The 26,807-nt window shown below is 39.7% G+C and overlaps 1 protein-coding gene across 1 annotated transcript in view; it reads left to right on the forward strand.

The window, feature by feature from the left end:
- Positions 1 to 486: 486 nt before the first annotated feature.
- The window catches only part of LOC140524845 (uncharacterized), a 52,734-nt gene continuing 26,413 nt past the window's right edge, over positions 487 to 26,807 (forward strand). The window contains exons 1-5 of the mRNA XM_072639682.1: positions 487 to 875; positions 19,836 to 19,950; positions 20,110 to 20,283; positions 21,844 to 21,950; positions 25,615 to 25,752. Of these exons, the coding sequence (XP_072495783.1) occupies positions 643 to 875; positions 19,836 to 19,950; positions 20,110 to 20,283; positions 21,844 to 21,950; positions 25,615 to 25,752 (767 nt within the window). The 5' untranslated portion in view covers positions 487 to 642. The remainder of the gene's footprint in view (positions 876 to 19,835; positions 19,951 to 20,109; positions 20,284 to 21,843; positions 21,951 to 25,614; positions 25,753 to 26,807) is intronic.

Consider the following 26,807-nt stretch of genomic DNA (forward strand, 5'->3'; position numbering starts at 1 on the left):
CTGGGCTTCACAGAATTATTCATGGCTGGCAGACACTTGGGAAGATATCGAGACCCAAGTCTTCCCTGTACAGAAGAAGAAACTGAGGCTCAGAGAGGAAGTGCTTTACCCGACTTCACAAAGGGAAACAACAGAGCGGGTCCGGGATTCGACATTCGAACCCAGGTCCTCCGAATCCACATGCCCCACCCTCCCCTTAGGCTTCACCTGGCCCCCATCGCCTTCCCCCCGTCTTCTATGCATCCTGTCACAGCGCGAGGCTCCACAGAACCTCCAGCACAGGAAGCAGCCAGCCCAGGGCTCAGCCACCCTCGCGATCTTGAGCTGTGGACCCCTCCCGCGGAGAGCTAACTGACCTGGCACGTGTGCACTCGCCCAGGCTTAGCTTTACCCTTGGGCCCATGCGCGTGACTCCTGCATCTGGAGAACGCATGCGCATTTCGGTCCCCCTCGAGGCGTTGCTGGGGCTACAGCCGTCTCTAGGATCGATTCCTTGCTGTTACTGGCTTAGGAGTCACTTCACTTGGCGCTTCTGGCGGTTAAAGTTTTCTTTGGAGAATCAGCGAAGGCCCAGAGAAGTCCGTGACACCAAGGGAGAACTCCTCGTGAATTCCCCCACCCTCTCTGAGACCCGCTGACAACATGAAGAAGATTTTAAATATCTTTGGGAGGAGGGCTGAAGGCTCAGCTCCCACCTACTTTTCCCGGAGGGACAGCGGAGTCCGACCCTTCGACCCGGCTACTGGTTATTACATCTTGAAAGCCAAGGACCTCGATAAGATCCATAAAGCTGCCGCCTTCGGGAATGTGGAAAAAGTGCGGAAGTTGCTGCTGCACGAAAAGGCTGGAGTCAACGATCTGGATGAAAAGTGCAGGTGAGAGGGCGGTGGGGGAGAGTGAAGGGACGGCCCCCAGGAGCAGCCTCAGACACCCCTTCCTCCTCCCTCCACGGATGTGCCTGTGTCTGGGCTACCCCTTGGCCAAGCTCTTGCCCTCAGCACCTGGGACAGCGCAGGGTCACGCTCTGCCTGCTGCAGAGTGGATCCCAAGTCCTGACTGCTGGCACCCCCTTCCCCTCCTGCCTACCCATTTTTAATGAAGGGAAACTCCTTCACTTTTCCTTTAGCCAGCCTCCAGCTGACTTCCACTTTCTCAGTGGTGAGGTGGGAGCAAATGCTACCCTGTTCTAGTGAAATGTTGTTTGCAGCCTTTCACTTGTGCCTGACTCTCTGTGAAGGCCTTCGGGAGATTTTCCTGGCATACATACCAGAGTGGTTCGCCATTTCCTTCTCCTTGTCCTTTGCCCTCCCTTCTATCACCTCCCTCAACCCACTTGTCCCCTTCTCTTCTACCCTTCTGTAGTGCAAGGAATATTTTCACACTAAACTGACGGAGCATGTCATTCTCTCCTTAAGCCAAATGTGAAGAGAGTAAACTTCTCTTTTTCCCTTTCACCTCCTCCCTTTCCTTCTTCACTGAAAAAACGTTTTCTTACCTCCTTTGTGAATGACAATTTGCTCCATTCCATTTCTCCTTTTCTCCTCCCAATATACTCCTCTTTTATTCCTCAATTTTATTATTTTTTAAGTATCATCCCTTCTTATTCAATTCGTCCTGTGCTCTCTGTGTGTGTGTCTGTGTATTTGTGTGTGTGTGTCTTTATAATCCCTCCAACTACCTGAATACTGAAAAAAGTCTCAAGAGTTACAAAAATTATATTTCCATGTAGGAATGTAAACAGTTCAACTTTAGAAACTCCTCTATGATTTCTCTTTCCTCTTTACCTTTTCATACTTCTCTTGACTCTTGTAGTTAGAAGTCAGATTTTCTATTCAGTTCTTATCATTTCATCAAAAATGCTTGAAAGTCCTCTATTTCACTGAATGATCTTTCTTTTCTCTGAAGTATTATACTCACTTTTGCTGGGTAGGTGATTCTTGGTTTTATTCGTAGGTCCTTTGATTTCTGGAATATCATATTCCAAGCCCTTTGATTCCTTAGCAAAGAAGCTGCCTGATCCTGTGTTATCCTGACTGTATTTCCACAATATTCGAATTGTTTCTTTCTAACTGCTTGCACTATTTCTCTTTGACCTGGGAACTCTGGAATTTGGCTACAATAGTCCTAGGAGTTTCTCTTTTTGGATCTCTTTCAGGAGGTGATCTGAGGATTCTTTCAATATTTATTTTGCCCTCTGGTTCTAGAGTGTCAGGGCAGTTTTTCTTGATAATTTCATAAAAGATGATGTGTAGGCTCTTTTGTTGATCCTGGCTTTCAGGTAGTTCCATAATTTTAAAATTTTCTCTCCTGAATTTATTCTCCAGGTCATTTGCTTTTCCAATAAGATATTTCTCATTGTTTTCTTTTTTTTCAATTTTTGGTTTTGTTTTTTTAATTTGTTGTTTTCTCAAAAAATCATTAGCTTCCATGTGGTCCATCCTAATTTTGAAAGAACTATTTTCTTCAGTCAGCTTTTGAACCTTCTTTTTCATTTGGCTAATTCTGTCTTTTACAGCATTCTTCTTCTCATTTCCTTTTTGGAACTCACTTGCCAATTGAGTTAGCCTATTTTTGAAGGCGTTATTTTATTGTTGTTGTTGTTATTATTATTGTTTTATTTCTTTTCAGTATTCTATAATCGCTTCCATATAACTTAGATTTTTCCCCCTCCCTCCCCCTCCTTCCCACCTCCTTTTCCCATCTTTCCCCGAGTTGGCATAAAATTTTATACAAGTTCTACACATACATTCTTATTAAATACATTTTCGCCTTAGTCACGTTGCATAGAAGAATTAGAAGGAGTGGGGGAAATCATAAAACAAACCAAAGTGTCAATACAAACGAAAATGATCTGCTACATTCTGCAGTCGAATTCCATAGGTCTTTCTCTGACTGTGGAAGGCATTTAGCCTTAAGAGACCATGGAGAGTGGGTCACTACTTAAACATCCAGGAGCTGGGATGCCGGAGTGATCAGTAAGTGCTCTCCCCTCCCCCCCGATGACCGTGAGGGAACCATAAAATTCTTCCCCAGATTAATCCTGGATCAGTGGGAACAGCAGAAGGGGGCGGGTGGTCTCATAACACCACAGGCTGGAAAAGTGGCAAAGGGGGATTCTTTCCACCGTGGTGGAGGCTATCTGGAGGGACAGACGACCCAGGGCAGAGAAAATTCGCACTGAGACCCAAGCAAGCCTCAGCCCGGGAGTCGAGCCCCAGGAGGGGCAGGAACACGCATTAGCCTCTAGGCGTGCCCCAGCCCTCCAGGGGAAAGGGAAGACAATAGGGAAGCTGGGATCACCATCCCCGGACCTTGCCTTTGCCTCAGGCCAGCTGAGGAGATAGCCTGAGACCAGACCACACCTCCCACACACCTATCAAGCTAACCCCAGGGTTGATCTGGGCAACAACAACAACAACAAAAACAAACAAAAAAAAAAGCCTGCTTTTAGCCTAGACAAACATCAACTCAACTTAAAAGATCTGTATCTTCTGACTGAAAAAACCAAAAGCTACAACACTCAGCCAACATCATGAATCGGAAAAAGCAGACGAAAAGTGAAAAAAACATAGAATCTTTCTATGGGGATAAGGACCAAAACACAAACACCAAAGAGGTCAGAGCTGAGACTGTACTTCCATCTGAAACCTCAGATGGGACTATGAATTTCTCGCAAGCACAACTAGATTACCTGGAACGTCTGAAGAAGGATATAAAAGAAAATCTGGCCAATGATTTTAAAACCATAAAAAAAGAATTCACTGATGAGAACATCAATCTGAAAAAGAAAATTGAAGAAATGGAAAAGGAAGTTCAAAAATTAACTGGAGAGAATAATTCCCTAAAAGGAAGAGTTAATCAAACGGAAAAGGAAACTCAAAACCTAATAGGGAAAATTGATCAGATGGAAAAGGAAACCCAAAACCTAACTGGGAAAATTGGTCGAATGGAAAAAGAAGTACAAAAATTAAATGGAGAAAATAGCTCCTTAAAGGGAAAAATTGGCCAGATGGAAAAGGAGATGCGAAAGCTAACTGAAGAAAACAATACGATCAAGATTAGAATTGGGCAAGTAGAAACTAATGACTCAATGAGGCAACAAGAATCAGTCAAACAAAATCTAAAGAATGAAAAGATAGAAGAAAATCTAAAATATTTAATTGGAAAAACAACTGACCTGGAAAATAGATCCAGGAGAGAAAATCTAAGAATTATTGGCCTGCCAGAAACCCATGATGAAGAAAAGAGTCTGGACAATATCTTCCAGGAAATCATCAAGGAAAACTGCCCAGAAGGACTAGACTCAGAGGGCAAAATAGTCATCGAAAGAATCCACCGTTCCCCACCGGAAAGGGATCCCAAACTCAAAACCCCAAGAAATATAGTTGCCAAATTCCAGAGCTATCAAGTGAAGGAGAAAATACTACAAGCAGCCAGAAAGAAACAATTCAAATATCAAGGTCACACAGTCAGGATCACACAGGACCTTGCAGCTTCTACATTAAAAGATTGAAAGAATTGGAACCCAATATTCCGTAAGGCAAAGGAGTTGGGACTCCAACCGAGGATCAACTACCCAGCAAAGTTCAGCATAACATTTCAGGCAAGGAGAAAGTAATTCAACGAAATAAGGGATTTCCAGAGCTTCCTGACCAAAACACCAGAACTCAATAGACAATTTGATCTTCAAATGCAGGCCTCCAGAGAATCATAAAAAGGTAAACAGAGGGGAAAAAACAAAAACAAAAACTTGCAACTCAATTAGGGCAATCTGTTTACCTCCCTGTAAGGGAAGATGATACCTGTTAATCTTGAGAACTGTGCAGCTATTATGATAAAAGGGATATATGTAGAGGGAACGGGCATAAAGTAAATGATGTCATGGCAAAAATATGATTTAAGTATGAGAAGGGAATGTAATAGGAGGTGTGGAAAGGGGGAAGCAGAAAATGGCAAATTATATCACAGGAAGAAGTACAAAACTATAGTAGAGGGAAGGAGGGGAGGGAGATGAGCATTGTTTGAGAGGTACTCTCATCTGATTTGTTCAAAGGAGGGAACAATAACCTTAAGCAGATAATCCTAACTAGCTCTATAGGTAGTAGGAAGGGAAGGGGGAAGAAAGGGGAGGGTGGCTAAAAGGGAGGAAAGAAGCAATAAGAGTAAAGGGGACTAAAAGGGAGGGGGGCTAAAAGAAGGAGGGGAAGGCTGCAGGAGGAGGGGGAGAAAAGTGAATACTATTGAGGAGGGAAGGGAGACGGGAGAGTTAAAAGCACAAATGGTGGGAAAGAGGGTGGAGGGAAATACACAGATTGTAATCATAACTGTGAATGTGAATGGGATGAACTCTCCCATAAAACGGAGACGGATAGCAGAATGGATTAAAAGCCATAATCCAACAATATGCTGCTTACAAGAAACACATTTGAAACGGGGGGATACACATAGGATAAAGGTCAAAGGATGGAGCAGAATATATTGTGCTTCAGCTCATGTAAGAAAGGCAGGAGTAGCAATCCTAATCTCAGACAAAGCAAAAGCAGAAATAGATCTAATCAAAAGGGATAAGGATGGAAACTATATCCTACTAAAAGGCACCATAGACAATGAAGCAATATCATTACTAAACATGTATGCTCCAAGTGGTATAGCATCCAGATTCTTAGAGGAGAGGTTGGGGGAGTTGAAGGAAGAAATTGATAGCAAAACTATACTAGTGGGGGACCTCAACCTCCCCCTCTCTGAACTAGATAAATCCAACCTTAAAATAAACAAGAAAGAGGTTAAGGAGGTAAATAAAACTCTGGATAAGGTAGATATGATAGATCTTTGGAGAAAATTAAATGGGAATAGAAAGGAATATACCTTTTTCTCAGCGGTACATGGAACATTTACAAAAATTGACCATGTACTAGGACATAAAAATCTCACAATCCAGTGCAGAAAGGTAGAGATAATCAATGCATCCTTTTCAGATCATAATGCATTAAAAATTACATGTAATAAAAGGCCATGGAAAGAGAAACCAAAAATCAATTGGAAACTAAATAATCTAATTCTAAAGAAGGATTGGGTTAAAGAAGAAATCATAGAAACAATCAACAACTTCATTCAAGAGAATGACAATAGTGAGACAACGTACCAAAACTTATGGGACACTGCAAAAGCAGTTATTAGGGGAAGTTTTATATCTCTGAATGCTTACATAAATAAAATAGAGAAAGAGGAGATCAATGACTTAGGCTTGCAGTTGAAAAAGCTAGAAAAAGAACAAATTGAAGAGACCATGGAGAATTTGTTAAGTCCTTGCATTGTAATGAAGTTCTAACTCTTCCAGAAAAATCCTTGCACGCTGAGATTGTTTCTGTGTATAAAGTTCTTCTGATTCTGCTCCTTTCACTCACCAACAGTTAACAGAAGTCTTTCCAGGCCTTTCTGACTTCTTCCTGTTCATCATTTCTTACAGCACAATAGTATTCCATTACATTCATATACCATAATTTATTCAGTCATTCCCCCGTTGATGGGCATCCCCTTGATTTCCACTTTTTGGTCACCACAAAGAGTCCTGCTATAAATACTTTTGTACATGTGGAATTCTTTCTCATTTTTATGATCTCTTGGTCAAAGAGTATGTACATTTTTGTAGCCCTTTGGGCATAGTTCCAAATTTCTCTCCAGAATTGCTGGATCAGCTCACAGCTCCACCAACAATGAATTAATGTTCCAAGTCTCCCATATCTTCTCCAACATTTATCATCACCCTGTTTTGTCATGTTAGCCAATCTGATATTCATTGACTACTGGGTTTTGGGTAACTGACCTATTCCATAGTCCTACCCTTCTTTTTCTTAGCCAGTACCAAGTGGGTTGGATAATTGCTTTTCTATCATACAATTTCAGATCTGGTAGAGCTAGGCCACCTTCCCTAGCAATTCTTTTCATTAGTTCCCTTGCTGTTCTGGACCTTTTCTTCTTCCAGATGAATTTTGATATTATTTTTTTCTAACTCTACAAAATAATTATCAGATAGTTTGATTGGAGTGGCACTGAATAAGTAAATAAATTTAGGTGGGATTGTCGTTTTTATTATATTGGTGCAGCCGACCCACGAGCAACTGATGTATTTCCACTTACTTAGATCTGACTTTATTTGTGTGAAAAATGTTTTGTCATTGTGTTCATATAATTCCTGGGTCTGTTTTGGCAGGTAGACTCCCCAATACTTTATAGTATCTACCCTAGATTTAAACGGGATTTCTCTTTCTATCTCTGGCTGTTGGGTTTTGTTAGTAATATACACAAATGCGGAAGGTTTGTGTGGGTTTATTTTGTGACTTGCAACTTTGGCAAACTTGTTTATTATTTCAAGTAGTTTTTTACTTGATTCTCTTGGATTCTCTCAGAATATCATCATATCTTAGTTTTTTTTTTGCCTACGCTAATTCCTTCAATTTGTTTTTCTTGTCTTATTGTTACAGCTAACATTTCTAGTACCATCTTGAATAATAGTGGTGATAATGGACATCCTTGTTTCATCCCTGATCTTATTGGAAGTGCATCTAGCTTATCCCCATTGCATGTAATGCTTGCTGAAGGTTTTGGGTAGATACTGCTTATTATTTTATGGAAAGTTCCATTTATTCTTAGCAATAGAAATGGGTGTTGCATTTTGTCAAAAGCTTTTTCTGCATCCTGTTGAGATAATCATGTAGTTTCTGTTAGTTTTGTTGTTGATATTATCAATTACATTAACAGTTTTCCTAATATGGAACCACCCCTGCATTCTTGGTATAAATCCTCTCTGATCATACTATATTATTCTTGTGATTAATTTTCTCTTTTCTAAAATCATATTTAAAAATTTTGCCTCTATGCTAGTTAGAGAAATTGGTCTGCAGTTTTCTTTCTCTGTTTTGCAACTTCCTGGTTTAGGTATAAAAACTTTAATTGTATCATGAAAAGAATTTGGGAGGACTACTTCCCCTGTTTTCCTAAATACTCTGTATAATATTGGAATTAATTGTTCTTAAAATGTTTGATGGAATTCATTTGTGAACCTTCTGGCCCTGGAGATTTTTCTCTAGGGAGTTCATTGGCGTCTTGTTCAATTTTTGTTTCTGAGATGGGGTTATTTAAGTATTCAGTTTCCACTTTTGTTAGTCTGGGTAATTTGTGTCTTTTAAAATAATCATCCATCTCGTTTAGATTGTTGAATTTATGGGAGTACATTTGGGCAACGTAATTTCTTATTATTGTTATAATTTCCTCCTGACTGGAGGTGAGTTCACCCTTGTCATTTTTTTAAATTTTTTTAAAATTTATTTATTTAACTTTTAGCACTCATTTTCACAAAATTTTGGGTTCCAAATTTTGTCACCATTTGTCCCCTCTCCCCACTCCAAAACACCGAGCATTCTAATTGCCCCTATCACCAATCTGCCCGCTCTTCTATCATCCCTCCCTTCCCTTGTCCCTATCTTCTCTTTTGTCCTGTAGGGCCAGATAACTTTCTATACCCCATTACCTGTATTTCTTATTTCCTAGTAGCACGAACAGTACTCAACAGTTGTTCCTAAAACTCTGAGTTCTAACTTCTCTTCCTCCTTCCCTCCCCACCCATTCCCTTTGGGAAGGCAAGCAATTCAATATAGGCCATACCTGTGTAGTTTTGCAAGTGACTTCCATAACAGTCGTGTTGTGTAAGACTAACTATATTTCCCTCCATCCTATCCTGCCCCCCATTGCTTCTATTCTCTCTTTTGATCCTGTCCCTCCCCATGAGTGTTGCATTGAAATTGATCCCTCCTCCCATTGCCCTCCCTTCAATCATCGCTCCACCCTGCTTATCCCCTTCACCCCCACGTTCCTGTATTGTAAGACAGGTTTTCATACCAAAGTGATTGTGCATTTTATTGTTTCCTTTAGTCGAATGTGATGAGATTAAACTTCATGTTTTTCTCTCACCTCCCCTCTTTTTCCCTGCACTAAAAAGTCTCTTGCTTGCCTTTTTATGAGAGATAATTTGCTCCATTCCATTTCTCCCTTTCTCCTCCCAATATATTTCTCTCTCACCACTTAATTTCATTTTTTTAAGATATGATCCCCTCCTATTCAATTCACTCTCTGTTCTTTGTCTTTGTATGTGCGGGTATGTGTGTATGTGTGTGTGTGTGTGTGTGTGTGTGTGTGTGTGTGTGTGTGTGTAATCCCACCAACCACCCAGATACTGAAAAGTTTCAAGAGTTACAAATATTGTCTTTCCATGTAGGAATGTAAGGAGTTCAACTTTAGTAAGTCCCTTATGACTTCTCTTTGCTGTTTACCTTTTCATGCTTCTCTTCATTTTTGTGTTTGAAAGTCAAATTTTCTTTTCAGCTCTGGTCTTTTCATCAAGAGTGCTTGAAAGTCCCTGATTTCATTGAAAGACCATTTTTTTCCCCTGAAGTATTATACTCAGTTTTGCTGGGTAGGTGATTCTTGGTTTTAGTCCTAGTTCCTTTGACTTCTGGAATATGATATTCCAAGCCCTTCGATCCCTTAATGTAGAAGCTGCTAGATCTTGTGTCAACCTGATTGTATTTCCACAATACTTGAATTGTTTCTTTCTAGCTGCTTGTAATATTTTCTCCTTGACCAGGGAACTCTGGAATTTGGCCACAGTGTTCCTAGGAGTTTCTCTTTTTGGATCTCTTTGAAGCGGTGATTGGTGGATTCCTTGAATACTTATTTTGTCCTCTGGTTCTAGAATCTCAGGGCACTTTTCATTGATAATTTCATGAAAGATGATGTCTACGCCCTTTCTTTGATCATGGCTTTCAGGCAGTCCCATAATTTTTAAATTGTTTCTCCTTGATCTATTTTCCAGGTCAGTTGTTTTTCCAATGAGATATTTCACATTAGCTTCCATTTTTTCATTCTTTTGGTTTTGTTTTGTGATTTCTTGGTTTCTCATAAAGTCATTAGCCTCCATCTGTTCCATTCTAATTTTGAAAGAACTATTTTCTTCAGTGAGCTTTTGAACCTTCTTTTCCATTTGGCTAATTCTGCTTTTTAAAACATTCTTCTCCTCATTGGCTTTTTGAACCTCTTTTGCCAATTGAGTTAACTTATTTTTCAAGATGTTATCTTCTTCAGCATGTTTTGGGTTTCCATTAGCAAGGTGTGGACTTGCTTTTCATGATTTTCTTGCATCTCTCTCATTTCTCTTCCCAGTTTTTCCTCCACCTCTCTAACTTGATTTTCAAAATTCTTTTTGAGCTCTTCCATGGCCTGAGCCCATTGAATATTTATTCTGGATGTTTTTGATCCAGAAACCTTGACGACTTCTGTGTCTTTCCCTGATGGTAAGCCTTGTTCTTCCTCATCAGAAAGGATTGGAGGAGATATCTGTTCACCAAGAAAGTAACCTTCTATGGTCTTTTTTTCCCCCTTTTCTGGGCATTTTCCTAGCCAGTGACTTGACTTTTGAATGTACTCTCCACACCCACCTCGCCTCCAGGTCCCCCCAGCCAGTGCTTAGGGTCTGAGATTCAAGTGCTGCTTCCCAGACTCAGGGCTTTGGGAGGGGGCAGGGCTGCTATTCAGTGTGAGATTAAGTTCAGGTGCTCAGGTGGGGGCAGGGCCACCTCATGAGGCTCAGTTCCCGCAGGGGGTTTACATGGAGACCTTACACAATGGATCTAAGCTCCTGCCTGCTTTTGGAGCCCCTGTCTGCTGCTGCCTCTGCTGCTGCCTCCCGAGGGTGCCTGAGTGATGGGGACACCCTGCTTTCCTCTCGGTGAGCCAAAGAGACTCTCTCACTGATCTTTAGCACCTGTGGGTGGAGGGACCTGGGTGGCTGCTAGAGATGCCGTCCCTCAAGCCTGCTCGGATCAGCTCCTCTCCTTCCTCGCAGTCGAGTCAGGGCTGGGCTCTGCTCTGGGTCCAGTGTGTGACATTCCTTTCGGGTTAGTTTTTCAGGTCTTTGTGGAACAGAAATCTCCTCCACTCCTTTGTTCTGTGGCTTCTGCTGCTCCAGAATTTGTTGGGAGTTCTTCTTTACAGGTATTTTACGGGCTGTGGCTTCAGAGCTAGCACATGTATGTCTTTCTACTCTGCCATCTTGGTTCCTCCCCCCCACACTTTTCATTTTGGAAATTGGTAATGTGGCTTTATTCTTTTTTTATCAAATTGATCAAAAGTTTATCAATTTTATTGTTCTTTTTTTTCTTACTAAAAGCAATACTGATTTTTATTTATTAGTTCAATCGTTTTCTTAATTTCAGTTTTGTTAATCTCTTCTTTGGTTTTCAGCGTTTCTAGTTTGGTATTTACTTGGGGATTGTCAATTTGTTCTTTTTCGAGCTTTTTCAGCTCCATACTCAATTTATTGATCTCCTCTTTCTCTCTTTTATTCATGGAGGCATTCAAAGATATAAAACTTCCCCTAAGAACTGCTTTTACAGTATCCCATAAAATTTGGTGGGTTGTCTCATTATTGTCATTCCCTTGAATGAAGTTGTTAATTGTTTCTATTATTTGTTGTTTAACTCACTCATTCTTAAAGATTAGATTGTTCAGTTTCCAATTAGTTTTTTTTTTATATTTCCATGACCTTTGAATACATATTATTTTTATTGCATTATGATCTGAGAAGGATACATTAACCATCTCTTCCTTTGTGCACTGGGCTGCGAGATTTTTGTGGCCTATTACGTGGTCAATTTTTATATACGTCCCATGTAGCTCTGAGAAAAGGTGTATTCCTTTCTATCTCCATTCAATTTTCTCCACATATTTATCATATCTGCCTTATCCAGAGTTATATTCACCTTCACCCCCTTAACTTCTTTTTGTTTGTTTTGCGGTTAGATTTCTCAAGTTCAGAGAGTGGGAGGCTGAGGTCTCCCAATAGTATAGTTTTGCTCTCTTTCTTCCTGAAACTCCCTTAACTTCTCTAAGAATTTGGAGCACTTCTCTATATCATTCGGAGCACATATGTTTAATAATGAAATTTCTGCATTGTCTATGGTGCCTTTTAGTAGAATATAGTTTCTTTCCTTATCTCTTTTGGTTAGATAGATTTCTGCTTTTGCTTTGTCTGAGATTAAGATTGCTACTCCTGCTTTTTTTTCCATCAGCTGAAGCACAATAAATTCTGTTCCAACCTTCTACCTTTACTCTGCGTGTACCTCCCCTTTTCAAATGTGTTTCTTGTGAACAACGTATTGTTGGATTACGGTCTCTAATCCATTCTGCTATCCATCTCCGTTTTCTGGGAGAGTTTATCCAATTCACATTCACAGTTATGATTATTATTTCTGTCTTTACCTCCATCCCTTTCCCCCTCATTTATTCTTTTACTTCTCCCTTCCCCAAGAGTTTTAATTTTTGGCTGCTGCCTCCCTCAGTCTCTCCTCCCTTCTTTCAGCCTCCCTCCCTTTTAATCTCCCTTTCCCTTATACTTCTTCCCTCCCTTTTAGCCTCCCCTCCCCTTTCTTTCCCCTTTCCTTTCCTATTTCTTTTAGAACCAGTTGTATTTCTACATTTACTGAGTTTACTGTACTCTCCTTGAATCCAATAAGATGAGCATACCTTTCAAACAATACTCATCTCCTCTCCTCTTTCCCTCTACTCGAATATATTATTGTGCCTCTTTTTGTGAAAGAATTTATTTTTTCTGCCTCTTCTTTTTCACATCTCAAATTACCATCGCTTAACACCCTTAAATCACATTTGTTTTCATCACATCATTAAATTTATACCCCCTCCCTCTATCTACGTATATCCCTTTTACTTTTCATAATTAATATGCAATTCTCAAGATTAACAAATATCATGTTCCCTTATAGGGATGTAAACAGTTTATCAATGCCATGTAACAAGTTTTTTCCCCTCTTCACCTTTTTATGCTGCTCTTGAGATCTGCGTTTGAAGATCAAATTTTCTGTTGAATTCTGGCCTTTTCATCAGGAAGACCTGGAAATTCCTTATTTCATTAAATATCCTTCTCCTTTCCTGAAATAACATGTTCAACTCTGCTGGCTAATTAATCCTTAGTTGTAGTCCCAGCTACTTTGCCTTATGCAATATCATATTGCAATTTCTTCAAACTTTTAATGTAGAAGCTGCCAGGTCCTGTGTGATCCAGACTGTAGCTCCTCGATATTTAAATTGTTTCTTTCTGCCTGCCTGCAATATTTTATCCTTCACTTGATAATTTCGCAATTTGGCAATGATATTCCTTGGTGTTTATAGTTTGGGGTCCCTTTCAGCAGGTGAATGGTGGATTCTTTCAATGACTGTTTTGCCCTCCGTATCTAGAACTTCTGGTCAATTTTCCTTGGTGATTTCGTGGATGATGTTGTCCAGCCTCTTTTTTCATCATGACTTTCTGGTATACCAATAATCCTTAAATTATCTCTCGTGAATCTGTTTTCGAGGTCAGCTGTTCTTCCAGTTACATTTTTTTACATTTTCTTCTGTCTTTTGATTCTAGATTCTGTTTGACTGATTCTTAATGCCTCCTAGATTCACTAGCTTCTACTTGACCAATTCTATTTTTTGTCAAATTGTTTTCTTCAGTTAACTTTGGAATCTATTTTCCATCTGCCCAATTGTTCTTTTTAAGGAGTTATTTTCAACAGTTAGGTTTTGTACTTCCTTTTCCATTTGTCCAATTTTCCTTTATAGAGAGCTGTTCTCTTCAGTGCACCCTTTTCTATATTTTCAAAATCATTGGTCAGTTTTTCTTCTATTTCTATAATATGGGTTTTAAAATTCTTGCAGAGCTCTTTCAAGAAGGCTCTTTGTTTTTTCCACCAGTTCATATTCCCTTCTGAAATTTCAGATGGGAGCACACTCTCACTGCTGACCTGTTTGGTATTTGTGCTTTAGTTCTTGTCCCCATAGAAAGATTCTGTGGTCTTTTCTTTTCTGTGTTGCTTTTTACTCATGATAATAACCCTTTTCCTGACTTTTAAGGTAGTTCTCTGCATCTGTGGCATAGGGAGCTCTGTCCCATATTTCTTGTGCCTAAAACTTGAGACTTTGTGTGTTGTGGCCTCTGGTTCTTTCAGCTAGAAATTAAATGCTGCCGCTTACCTCGTGCTGAGCTAGCTAGTGTTTGACAGTGGAGGCCAGTTAGGACTTTTTGGGTTTCCCCACAATTACCCTGGAAGAAGCTCGTCAGTTGTGGGGGAGGGTTGATCTGGATGCAGGCAGCTCCTCTGCTCAGCTAGAGCATAGGGAAGGTCAGCTTTCTGTGCTCATGTCTTCCTGATTCCACTGGGGTGCTGAGGCATGTCTGTGGTCCTGGCGTTGACAGTTGCTGACTTCACCTCCCTGGGATTCAGGAACTTCATCCAGTTTGTTGGAGTGGGACTACCTGGGACAGCTCTGATCCTGCACTGATCGCCTTTGGGCCACAGCATGAGGAACCCTTCTTAGCGATCTTTCTAGCCTCTTGTGCTGCGAGTGTGTTTACCCCTTCTGCTGCTCCCACTGTTCCAGGGTTTTTTCCAGGGAAATAATCTCTGTTCTGGTCAAGGTCATCAAGGCGAAGGAAATAGCAATTACCAATCACTCTGCCATCTTGACTCCTGGAATCGGAAAATCAAAGGTGTTACTTTCTTCAGCATTTCTTTGGGTCTCCTATAGCAAGCTGTTGATTCACTTCTCATGATTTTCTTGCATACCTCTCATTTCTCTTCCCAATTTTCCTTCCACCTCTTTTCCTTGATTTTCAAAATCATTTTTGAGCTCTTCCATGGTCTGCGACCATTGCATATTTATTTTGGAGGTTTTGGACACTGAAGCCTTGACTTCCTCTGAGGTAATGCTTTCTTATTCCTCATCCTAACAGAAGGAAGAAAATACCTGTTCACCAAGAAAGTAACCTTCTGTTGTCTTCTTTTTGTCCCTTTTCTGGGCATTTTCCCAGCCAGTTATTTGACTTGTGAGTCCTTTGTCAAGAAGAGAGCATCTTCTGCGGACCTGTAAATTTTCAGTTCCTCCAAAGTGGCACAGTCAAGGTAGAGGAGTTTACTCCCTTCCTGGCCTGCACACTGGTCTGGGAGCAATCAAAAACTTTTCTGCCTAGAACCTGTAAATGAAATTTCCTCACCACAACCATCCCCATTTCCATTGCCAGTGCTCCTTTTCATCCATGGGTGGAGCTCAGAGCTGAGAATCAGATCAGTGGCTCAATGCCCCCAGGGGCTCTAGGCAGAAGTCTCCAAAAGTTGCAGCTGCAGTGCCTGCTGCTGGAGGTCCAGATTCCTCTCCCCTCTCCTGGCTGAAGGAGCCCTCCTACTCATCTTTAAAGCTGTCTGTGGCGTTTGTGGGTTGAGCAATCTGGGAACTGCTAGCGGTGGTGCCTTGAAGCCTGTTCCTGGTCCTGTCGCTGCTGCATTGTGCTGTTCTGCACTCCACACGCTGAGCTCAAGTCTGTAGGGTTTAAAGAAAGGGCCCAGAGAGAAGGTGCAGACACGTATAATCAATGATCCTCTTAGAGCATTTAGACACAAACGAGATGAGAAATGTAGGATGAGAACGAGGAAAGATTAATGAAGTAAAAATGATTTTGGCAATGGGGAAGAAGTTGTGGGCATGTTTGTAGGCAAGCAGGGAAGTAGCCACTAGGCAGGGAATGATTTGAAGAAAACCAGAATATGAATTAGAGGGGAGGGTGATATGCTGCAGGAGATATGATAGAATGGAATCACTTGTACCTATAGAAGTTTGTTCATGGGTAAGGAGAAGAGTTATCTCTTCTTGTGAGATGGATGATGAAGGAGATAGTGACAGAAGGCATTTGGATAATGTTAGATGAGAAGAAGTGGGGCAGGGAGATCTCAGGTAATGGTCTCAATTATTTTCAGCCAAATATGAGGCAAGATTTTTAGCTGAGGAAGTGCAGAGTGAAACTTGGGAGATTTGAGGAGGGATGAAGAGGTTTGACTTTTGGCTACTGTGGGGAGTGTAAGGAGACTGTTTTTCATGTATATTTTATAGAATCTGCTTCCTTACTCTCTCAACATGCTTAATACAGCCATCTGATTAAATGTGTGTGTTAGAGTTTCTCATGGGATGTGGACTGAATATGTGGTGTCATTGGTATAGAGAATTCCCTTTACACTGCAGGCCAGTAGCTTTCCAGCAAGTTAGAATCTTAGAAAATTGCTCAGATCCCTGAGAGGTCACACTGTCAGTGTGAGTCAGAGGTAGATCTTGCCAGCATCAAGGCTGGCTTTCTATCCACCATACTGTGCTCCCTTTCTGTAGTTTATTCAAAAACATATGCATGGGGACCTTTAAACATGAGTCACTTAAATTATCCATAGGGAAGTTAAGTTCCAAATATAATTTTCAAGGCCATATATATCTTTTTTGTTTGTTTACTTTGTTTCTTAAATATTGAAAATCTGTGGAATCCAGGATGGAAATGTGACGGTTCAGAGTGTCCCAATTGAATTACATATAGTTTCTTATTTGGTGAAAATGTACAAAAATAATATGAGATGTGTTCTTAGAAACAATGAAACGTTGACTTGTTGTAACCACGACCCATATATTGAATGTAATTTCCAATATTAGTCATACATCAGCCTTCAAAATTAAAAGTGATAGCTATATTATGAGTTTTTATTAATATTTTCAGTTGTCTAAAAGCCAAGAAATGCAGACATTTCCATGTTTCCTATGAACATAGGTTCATGTCAGTTCATCTGCCTTCACATTTTTTAGAGCCAAATTAGGAATGGATATGTGAGGACAGCCTCATGGGTTAAAGCAGCTGGAGAATTGGCTCACTGAAGTGGTTGAAACCAAAGGCTTTCATGATTCTCTGACTATCCTTACTCACCTTCCTCTGACACACATGCTGTGATTTGCAGACTAATAACTTTTGCCCTTTCCATAAATATATGTTGTTTTGTTGAGGTGATTATTAAAAAAGCAATTAAAATAGAGTGATGATTACAGAAATGAGTGTAGGAAACTTTGTTTATAATCAAATGTTATCTGAAACTGAAGGAAAAGAAAAACCTACCACCAGTCACTATACAGTTTAGTGCTAGTCCATTCTCAAGGTTGAGATACTTTTCAAAGTGTTCAATATGAACACTTATGAAGAGAATGCTAGCCTGTTGAGCCTGCATGATATGTCAACTAGATAATTATCCCCTAGTTTGAAGACTAACTGTACTTAACATGGAAAGAAACATTCCTAGAATGATGAAAGTTGTAATTGCTAACAGCAACTACATGTGAATTCCGATTGAAAGTTGTCACAGATTCTTGTCGTTCCTCTGTCTTTGTGGTTATATTCTTCCCTAAAATAGACAGCAACGAAGTTGGCCTCCCCCCATATTGCCACTCAGTCAGTGTGATGGCTGACCCGATATCTTTCTCTTTCATGATCCTTTACCCTAACATTTGAGGCTGTTTTGCTTCCTTACTTTCTGATTTCTTTCACCACCCATAACTCGGTTTCTTGCTGAAGTAATTTAACTTCCTTCCCCTCTCTCTCCCAATGCCTTCCCAGGAATATCTCTGTCTACCCTGGCTCTTTTACCCTGATTCCCATTTCTTTTTGTCCCTTTCCTGAATAAAATAAGATCCTACCCTAATCATAGCTGATAGGGATGGGATGCAACTGGATTCAAAAATAGAAAATGAGTGTAAACTGTATGAACCAATCTCAAATTTATTTTAGTTCCCTTCACAATCTCCATAATCAAAGGCTTCATTTCATCTTCCCCTTTTTTTCTGGAAGCATTAGCATCCAATATTTTCAAGAGACACAGAAATAAGATTGAGTGTTGCTTTTTATGTTTTGTATAATTACGAAGTTAAGATAATATTGTCTTGGTCAAAAATGATTTTTGACTGTGGATAGGGTATTGTGCCTGGAAGGTCAGGAAGACCTGAATTCAAATTCATCCTCAGATACTTTCTAGTTGTGTGACCCTGAGCAAATTCCTTAATCATTCTTTGTCTCTGTTTGCTCAATTAGGAAATGAGGCTAATAATGGCACCTACTTCCCAAGGTTATGACAAGGATCAGATGAGAGAACATTTGTTAAGTGCTTAGCCCAGTGTCTGGGACACAGTAAATACTTACTACATACTAGTTGCCTTACTTCTCTGGCTTCATCCAAGCACATCATCATTGCAGCTGGGAAGAGGAAAAGGAAGAGCTGTTTCCTCTCCCCATGTGAAGAAGGCATGAGGGAAAAGGCAAACAGGGAGTCCCGAGGAAGAAGAAAAATGAAAACTATCGATCTTTGAGTATTTAGATCCACATTCATTATTTCAGGAATACGTGATATTGTTGGTATGGATATTCCCTCCACCAGTACATATCATGAACCTTAAGGGGCAGGTAGGTGGTACAGTGGATAGAGCCAGTGCAGGAGTCAGGAGAACCTGAGTTCAAATCTCACCTCAGACACTTGACACTCACTAGCTGTGTGACCTTGGGCAAGCCACTTAAGCTGGATTATCTCCAGTCATCTTGCTGAATATCTGGTCACTGGATTCAGATGGTTTTGGAAGAGAAGTGAGGCTGGTGGCCTGCACAGCCCTCCTTCACTCAAAACAAAGTCAGTGCAAGTCATTTCATTATTTCTCTGGTGACATGGTCTTCTTCAGCAACGAAGGACAAACACATACACACATACATACCATGACCTCTTTACAACTTGGCCGATGATCAGCCAGAGGCAGCTAGGTAAATCAATGGATAGAATGCTGGGCCTGGAGTCAGGAACACTCATCTGTGTGGGTTCCACTCTGGCCTCAGGCATTGATTCACTCTGTGACTCTGGGCAAGTCACTGAATCCTGTTTGCTTCAGTTCCCTCATTATTACAATGAACTGGAGAAGGAAATGGGGAACCATGCCAACATCTTTTGTCAAGAAAACCCCAAATGGGGTTCACTAAGAGTTAAACATGACTGAAAGACTGAACAACACAGCTCATCTTTGAGACTGACTTTTGATAAAACAATTCATCCTCCTTTGAATAACCTGGTGAAATCTTTATCAGCTTAGTTAGGTTGATCTGTGGACAGCAGACATACCAGGCTTTTACCTTGCCAGCATGGTAGAGCTACCAAAACTTGCACCCTGCTGGGATAGCTTTTAGCATCACAGAGCCCCTTCACCTGTCCAATGTTGCATTGCAGTATGGCTTTAGTGGAGATTGCACACACATATGCATATGTGCTTGTCGCAATACACAATATACAAATTTGAAAATGTTTTTTTCCCCCTGAGGCACCTGCCTTACTAAATACTTTGTAATTATGAATCCTCTTAGTGTAAAAAGTTATTATTAGAATTAACAGCCAACCAAGGTGATGCACACCTATTATCCCAGTTGCCAGAGAGGCTGAGGCTGGCAGATCTCTTGGACTCATGAGTTCTGAGCTGCAGTGGGCTATGCCAGTAGGGTGTCTGCACTAAGACTGGCATCAATATGGTGTGTCTCAAAGTACAAGGGACCATCAAGTTCCCTATGGAGAGGAGAACCACTTGAGGTCAGAAACTGAGCAAAGTTTCCATGCCAGTCTCTAGTGAAATCTAAATATACTGCTCTTTGTCCCCCAGGCACTTTTGTTCATCATATCCAGTAATGAGAGCTAATACATATTGTAGGTTTCTTCAGGTGACAGTAGTGACCACTAATATATATTTTGGCAGTGATTTACATTTCAGGCATCATAATAATTTTTATTTTTATATTGCTATGTTAAAATTTTTCTATGTTAGAACTACAGTATATAATAATAGAACAATTTTGGTTTTTGTAATTATGAAGCAATCATATCGCCCTCTCATTTCCATAGGACACCACTCCACCTGGCCTGTGCTCATGGATTTCCAGATGTTGTGGCCCTCTTAGTAGAGAAAAAATGCAAGTTAAACCTATTTGACAATAACGGTCAAACACCTTTAATAAAGGTATGCTCTAGTTAACCATTTTGGTCTATTTAATGTCTTTTGGTTTCTCTCAGATTAAGAAAATATGCTTTACTCATTTAAATACCATGAATGATATTTTAATATACTGAATTTTATCTTAGAGTACCTATTACCTCTTTCTCTCCATTATATTGACAGGCAGTAGAGTGTCAGCAGGAGGAGTGTGCAGCTATCCTGCTGGAACATGGTGCAGACACTCTTCATCGGGATAACTACCACAACACTGCACTTCACTATGCTGCCTGTGGACATAACATCAAGATAGCAGCCGAGCTGCTTAAGCATAATGTAGTAATGGAAGCAAGAAACAAGGTAGAATCCCACCTCTTGTTAACAGAGTATTTTGTAAGTTAAAACATGTAAATCAGTTAATGTCCAATTCACATATTTATATTTCATATATTCTTGGAAGCATTTATTTAATGAAAATAACTTAAAATAGTTCTGTAGTCAAAGTTCATTGTCCTTTCGAATTTTCTGATGGCAAGGGAGATCAGAGGAGACAATTTCATTGACATCTGACCTCCAAATGTAGAACTTCCCTTTACTGCTTTAGACCAGCATCTGTTCTGAAATTTAATCTTAGAGTAGGGATTCTTAACCTAGGATCCATTAATTTAAAAAAAATCAACTTTTACTTTATAGTTATTTCAAACTATAGTTATAGTCATTGGCTTCCTTTGCATTCTTTATATTTTAGGTATTTAAAAATGGTATCCTGAAAAGGTGTCCATGACACACAAAAAAGTAACGAAGTCCTGACTCAGGGAGTGTTCTGAAATGCTGAAATGACCAGGAACTTCCCAGTGTCACCCAGCCAGTATAGGCAGCAGACCTTGAATCAGGGTCTTACTGACGTTGAGGCTAGCTCTCTATTCATTGCATCACAACTGTCTAGTCAGCATTTCCTTCGCATGATATGTTAGGTCTGCTCCTCAGAATGCAATGTTTCCATGAGATACTTGTCTACAGTGCTTTTCTACCTGTAGTCCTTTACTTGTGATAATGCAATGGTAATTTGTCATGTAGAAATGCCATAATGTTTTTAAAAATGATCTTCTAAAAATGTGTTCTTATTAAGCATACAACTACACAGAATTTTCACAAGAACAAATTCTTACGTGTATGTAGGTTTGTTTTTTGTTTTTGTTTTTTTCTATTTCCTAAACACTATGTCATTCCCTTTCTGAAATTACTGAACAATGCCTGAATTTTAAAAAAAAGCTTTAGCTCTTAGTCACTGCCACTTGAGTGAGAAAACAAAATAAATTATACATATGAAGGGTTGGGAAGGGAGGGAAAATGTCAAGGGAATGACTTTCTTCCAGATTTAACCACGTCGAGGCGAGATTTTCTTGAGTTTTGAGGTTGGTTGTACACACTTCAGGGGAACGGGTGAAGAGAACCAGGCAACCTTAAAACTGACCAGAATATAGTTTTAGCTTGGCAGAGTACAGTGGAAATAAGGTTGGCTGCATGCAGACAATAACTTGTCATGACATGAAGATAGCAAGAAAGGAGGATACTCCTAAAGTAATATGAAACAGTCTCTTACAAATTTTGGGTTTCTATGTCCTGGTCACAAATTAATCGCTGGAAGAATTCCCAGAGGCATTCTACTTTCATTTGGTCATTTTATATATGAGGACACTAAGTTCCAGATAGATGAAACAACTTGCTTATGATCACACAGAAATTACTCAACAGGAGCAGGATTTATGCCCTGTTCTTCTCTCCAAAGTTCCATTGTCCCATACTTCCTTGGCATGTTAGTTAGCAAGTTCACAGATGTTCACAAAATGCCTTAAACTGAATTGAAGTGTATAAATATTTCTTGCATACTGTAACCATATCTTTAATATGATTTTGCAGGAAGACCTTACACCACTCTTGCTTGCAGTTATAGAAAATGACCGAGATATGGTGGATCTTTTATTAAAGCATGGAGCAAATGTGAATGCCTCAGATAGTTTTGACAGGTACTGTAATTAAAGTTTGCAACAAAAAAGAGGGGAAAGACACTAAAGGAATAAGAACAACTTAAATCATGTAACTCTTAGTGAACAACAGTAATTGGAATTGATCATCATTGTAAATGGATGAAAATGTCCACAAACATCAAGTATGAAAAGAAATGTTATTATTTCTATTTCTATAACAGGGAAGGCAGTTCCTGCGGGCATACCATCCAATGTGAATTGGTGATATCTATTTGCAATTTTCTCTATTTGACTTTAAACTGATTTTTTACTGAAGATCATCACACAGAAGTTTTGTGCACTAGTGATGCAATTGATTCTCTATATGAAATAATCTTCGTGTCACCCATGAGAATTGAAGTGTGTAATTTTTGCTCTTTCTTCCTTTGGTTATCCTTAAGGATATGTGCATTAGCAAATACAAATCAATGTAAGAATAATAGGAATGATCTTATAATGCTCCTGGTTCAGATTTTAATTCTGCCATGCCTTTTAATCTCACATAATTTTTGACTTGTCAATCCATGAATTCTTCATAGAGGATCCCAGAAAGACACTGGAGCCTTCTCCTGGTTCTTTTAATATTTGAGGCCGAGGAAAGCACTATGTTCTCTCGATTTCTTCTCTCACTTGTTTTCTTTTTAAGTTTAATTGTTCATACTTAGTTTTCAACTTTCCCTTTTTTAAGATTTTGAGTTCAAAAATGTTTTCCTTCCCTGCTCTCCCTTTTTCTTTGTCCTCTCCCCTTCCCAGGACCGTATGTAACCTGATATAGGCTGTACATGTGCAATCGTATTAAACCTATTTCTATACTAGTCATGTTGTGATAGAAGAATTAGAATAAAAGGGAAAAATCCGAAGACAGAAAAAGCAAAAAAAGGGAAAATAGTATGCTTCAATCTCCATTCAGACTCCTAGTTCTTTCTCTGGATGTGGATTATATTTTCTGTCACGAGTCCTTTTTTCCAGTTTTTCCAGCAGTTTTTGTCCATTCTTATCCTTATCCTTATTCCTTAAAGAGCCTTTGGGTTTATCATACAATAGATTACTGTTGTCATTGACTATGGTGTGTTGGATACCTAATCTATTGCATAGATTCAGCATTTTGTTTCTTAGGCAGTATCAAGTAGTTTGGATGATTGCTGCTTTATACAATTCACTTTTAGATCCAGTAGAGCTAGGCCAGCTTCCCTTGCATAACGTTTCATTAATTTTCTTGATATTCTAGACCTTTTGTTCCTCCAGATGAATTTTATTCTTTTAATCTCTAAAAAATAATGTTTGGTAGTTTGATTGGTATGGTACTCAATAAGTCAATTAATTTTGGTAGAGTTGTCATTTTTATCATATTAGCTTGGCCTATTCATGAGGAACTGACATTTTTCCATTTATTTTGATCTGACTTTATTTGTGTGAAAAGTGTTTTGTAATTGTGCTCATGTCATTGGTTGAATTGCATCTTTCATATTATCGTAATTCTCTTGGATCACTCTCATTTCTTTTCCCACTTTTTCTTGTACCTCTCTTCTACGATTTTTAAGTTCCTGTCTAATCTGTTCCACGAGCTTTCTCTGGGACTGAGAACACATCTCCTTTTTCTTTGGGGTTTTGCCTATAGGTGTTTTGAAATTGTCCTCCACTGAATTTTTTTCTCCATATTCCATGTGACCACGATAACTTTCTATGGGCAGATTTTTTAAAATTGTGGTTGTTTTGCTCATATTTTTTGGTCTTTTTTCTTTCTTTTCAGTGTCAATTTCTTTTCAATTTGAGCTCTGCTCGCAGTGTGGAAAGAGCACTGTTTCAGGCTTCTTGTGTGAGGGTCTACAGGTCATGACTGTTTACCTTGTGCTGCACTGATATTCTACTGAGGTCCATTGCGGACACTCTTGTCTGGAGCTGTGCTAAGGGGGTGGGAGTGGAGATGACTGGCACTGCTGTAGGAAGTAGGAGTCTGACAGTTTGCCTGATGTTGAACTGATGTTCTGATGCTGATGTCTGGCATGTGCTATGGCTGGTGGAGTGTTTTTGCATTTCCCTAAGGACACACTGAAGCATTTGTCATTGTAGCCACAGGGGGATGGCTGTTTGCTTAAGCACCTGTAAGGATGGAGCCTACCTGTTTGCCTGGGGCTCTGGTGAAGGCATGTGGGTTCTCAGAGCTGGAGTCTGCCGTTGCTCCTGCCTATTCTGAGGCACATGGGTGGTCCTGCTGTTGCCGTTGCCCTGTTCCACCATACTGGGGCTCATGACCTACCACTGCTTTGCTGAGGTGGGGCTTACTCCTGGCCTAGTGGGACACTTCCTGTCCTGGACTGTGCTCCCTTTTTCCCAGGTAAGGAAGACCTTTCCTGCCAACCTTCCAAATTTCTTGGTCTCAAAGATTGTTTCACCCCATATTTTTGCTGATTGTGGTGTTCCAGGATTTGTTTAGGGGCACTATTTTATGGTTGTTTGGAGGTAAATGTGGGAAAGTTATGGAAATTTGCTGCTTACTCCACCATCTTGGTCCCCAGAATTAAACACTATCTAAAAAAGCTCATATTTTAAAACATATGATATTAACCACTAATGCCAGAGTTGATGACTCCATTCGTTTCAGTCTTTCTCGTAATCCCTTATTTCCCACCCAATTGTAATTCACTAGCTCCTTTTGGGCTCTTATTATGTTTGCTATTGATAGTTTGGATGAGACAGAAACTTTAAACAGAATGAATATTTCTACCTGCTAGAAAGAGCTTATTAACCCTTCAAAATACCTTTAAAATATCCATGATTTCATCAGTGAGGATACTTCTTAAACTATTTCAGCATTTAGCAGAGTCAGCCTGTTGTATTGTTATCGCTAAGTAGCCAATGGGTAGCAAACCTCTACTTGACATTACTAATATTGGTATAATACTGCCTGAGGCAGAAAGTCCATGAATCATTCAGCATACCAAAAACTCGGTATTTTAGAAAATTTGTGTTCTCATCATGGAAATTCTCTCTACTAGTGCAGCTCATAATCACACTAACTCTTAATCAACTGCCTTCATGACTTAATGGGCATTCCTCAAATCAAGTGGTGCTTGCTTTCTGGTGATGAATCTTTCTGGACTTGTCTTTAAACAGCAGAATTCATTGCTATATCCACGGTCAAGGACTTGTAGGTTTGTGAAGACATAAGATAGCTTGTTCTGGATTAACCTTTGACAACCAAGGGTCAGCTCCACATTTGGAAGTGGCATTGGAATAGCAACGGAGTGAGTTGTCAATTTCTAATCCAATCATTTGCAAAGACCCTCCACTTGACTTTGAAGGCTAGTAGACAAATGGAAACTCTGTGAATGGTCCTTCTGAAAGTCCTGAACTGTTGTAAACAAGTGACTTTGACACCCTCTCTTCTTCTCTGTCATAAATCCTTAAATTTTACAGTCCTTGCTAAAACTCTATGGGGACCAAAAAAGCCCTCTTTTTCTTATCTGTCATGTTGGTCTTAATTGCCATTTTTCGTGCTGCACATAAATAGTAAAAGTACTCATATCCATCACTAAGTGTTCATGTTCCACATGCATGTTGACTCATATAGGACATATGATCCTGTTGAAACATATCAAGAAACATCAAATTACATGTCACTAGTTTAAATTTTTAAATGTGAATTGTTTCTTTGGCACTCTAGAACACCTCTGATGATTGCTGCCAGTTCTGAACCAAGCGGTGTGATCAGCCTGCTTCTTAAATATGATATTGATATCTCTCGTAAAGATAAAAATGGAAAGAAAGCTGAAGACTTTGCTATTGACACTCTTCATGTCCTGTAAGTAGTAACATTATAATTCTAATTATTTTTACATAGTTGCATGTAAAATACTTTTTCTTTTATACAACTGAGACTGCCTGCGACTTTCATAGCTGCATAATATAGCAAGCATCTGGCCAGCATACTTCAAGGAACTTAGAAGAAATTAGGCAAATGGGCAAGTTAGGTCATCCAGGTTCAAGAGGAAACAAACACGAGACAGGCTACAAAGTAGAGTCAGGTAATCTGAGAACAGAATTTTCAGAAGTAATAATGATGATGACAATAGCTGCCATCTTTAAGGTTTTCTGATGTTTTACATACATTTTATTATCTTATCTTCATAAAAGTTCTATAATTTACTTATAAGGTGTGATTTAGAGAAGTGAGTTTTTTTGTTATTTTAAGATTTCCACATTTATTTCCACAAAATTTTGAGTTCTATATTTTCTCCCCATCTCTCCCCTGCCCGCACCCCAAAACACCTTGCATTCTGATGGCCACTTCCACCAATGTGGCCTCCCTTCTAACACTACCTCCCTTCCCTTATCCCCATCTTCTCTCTTGTCCTGTAGTGCAAGATAAATGTCTATACCCCATTACCTGTATTTCTTATTTCCCAGGTGTATGCAAAAACAATTCTCAATATTTGTTCCTAAAACTTTGAGTTCTCACATCTCTTCCTTCCTCTCTCCCCATCCATCCCCACTGACAAGGGAAGCAATTCAATATAGGCTATGTATGTGTAGTTTTGCAGATGACTTCCACAAATAGTCACGTTGTGTAAAACTAACTATATTTCCCTCCATCCTATCATGCCCCCCATTTCTTTTATTCTCGCTTTTGACCTTGTCCCTCCTCAAGAGTGTTCACTTCTAATTACTCTCTCTTCTCATTTGCCCGCTCTTCCATCATCTCCTCTACCCTGCTTGTTCCCGTCTCTCCTGTAGTGTAAGATAGATTGTGATGCCAAATTGAGTGTGCATGTTATTGCTTCCTTGAGCCACATGTGATGAGAGTAAGCGTCCCTTTTTCTCTCTCACCTCCCTTCTGTTCCCCTCCATTGGAAAAGT

This window comes from Notamacropus eugenii, chromosome 2 (assembly GCF_028372415.1).
Source record: "Notamacropus eugenii isolate mMacEug1 chromosome 2, mMacEug1.pri_v2, whole genome shotgun sequence".
Taxonomy (NCBI): Eukaryota; Metazoa; Chordata; class Mammalia; order Diprotodontia; family Macropodidae; genus Notamacropus; species Notamacropus eugenii.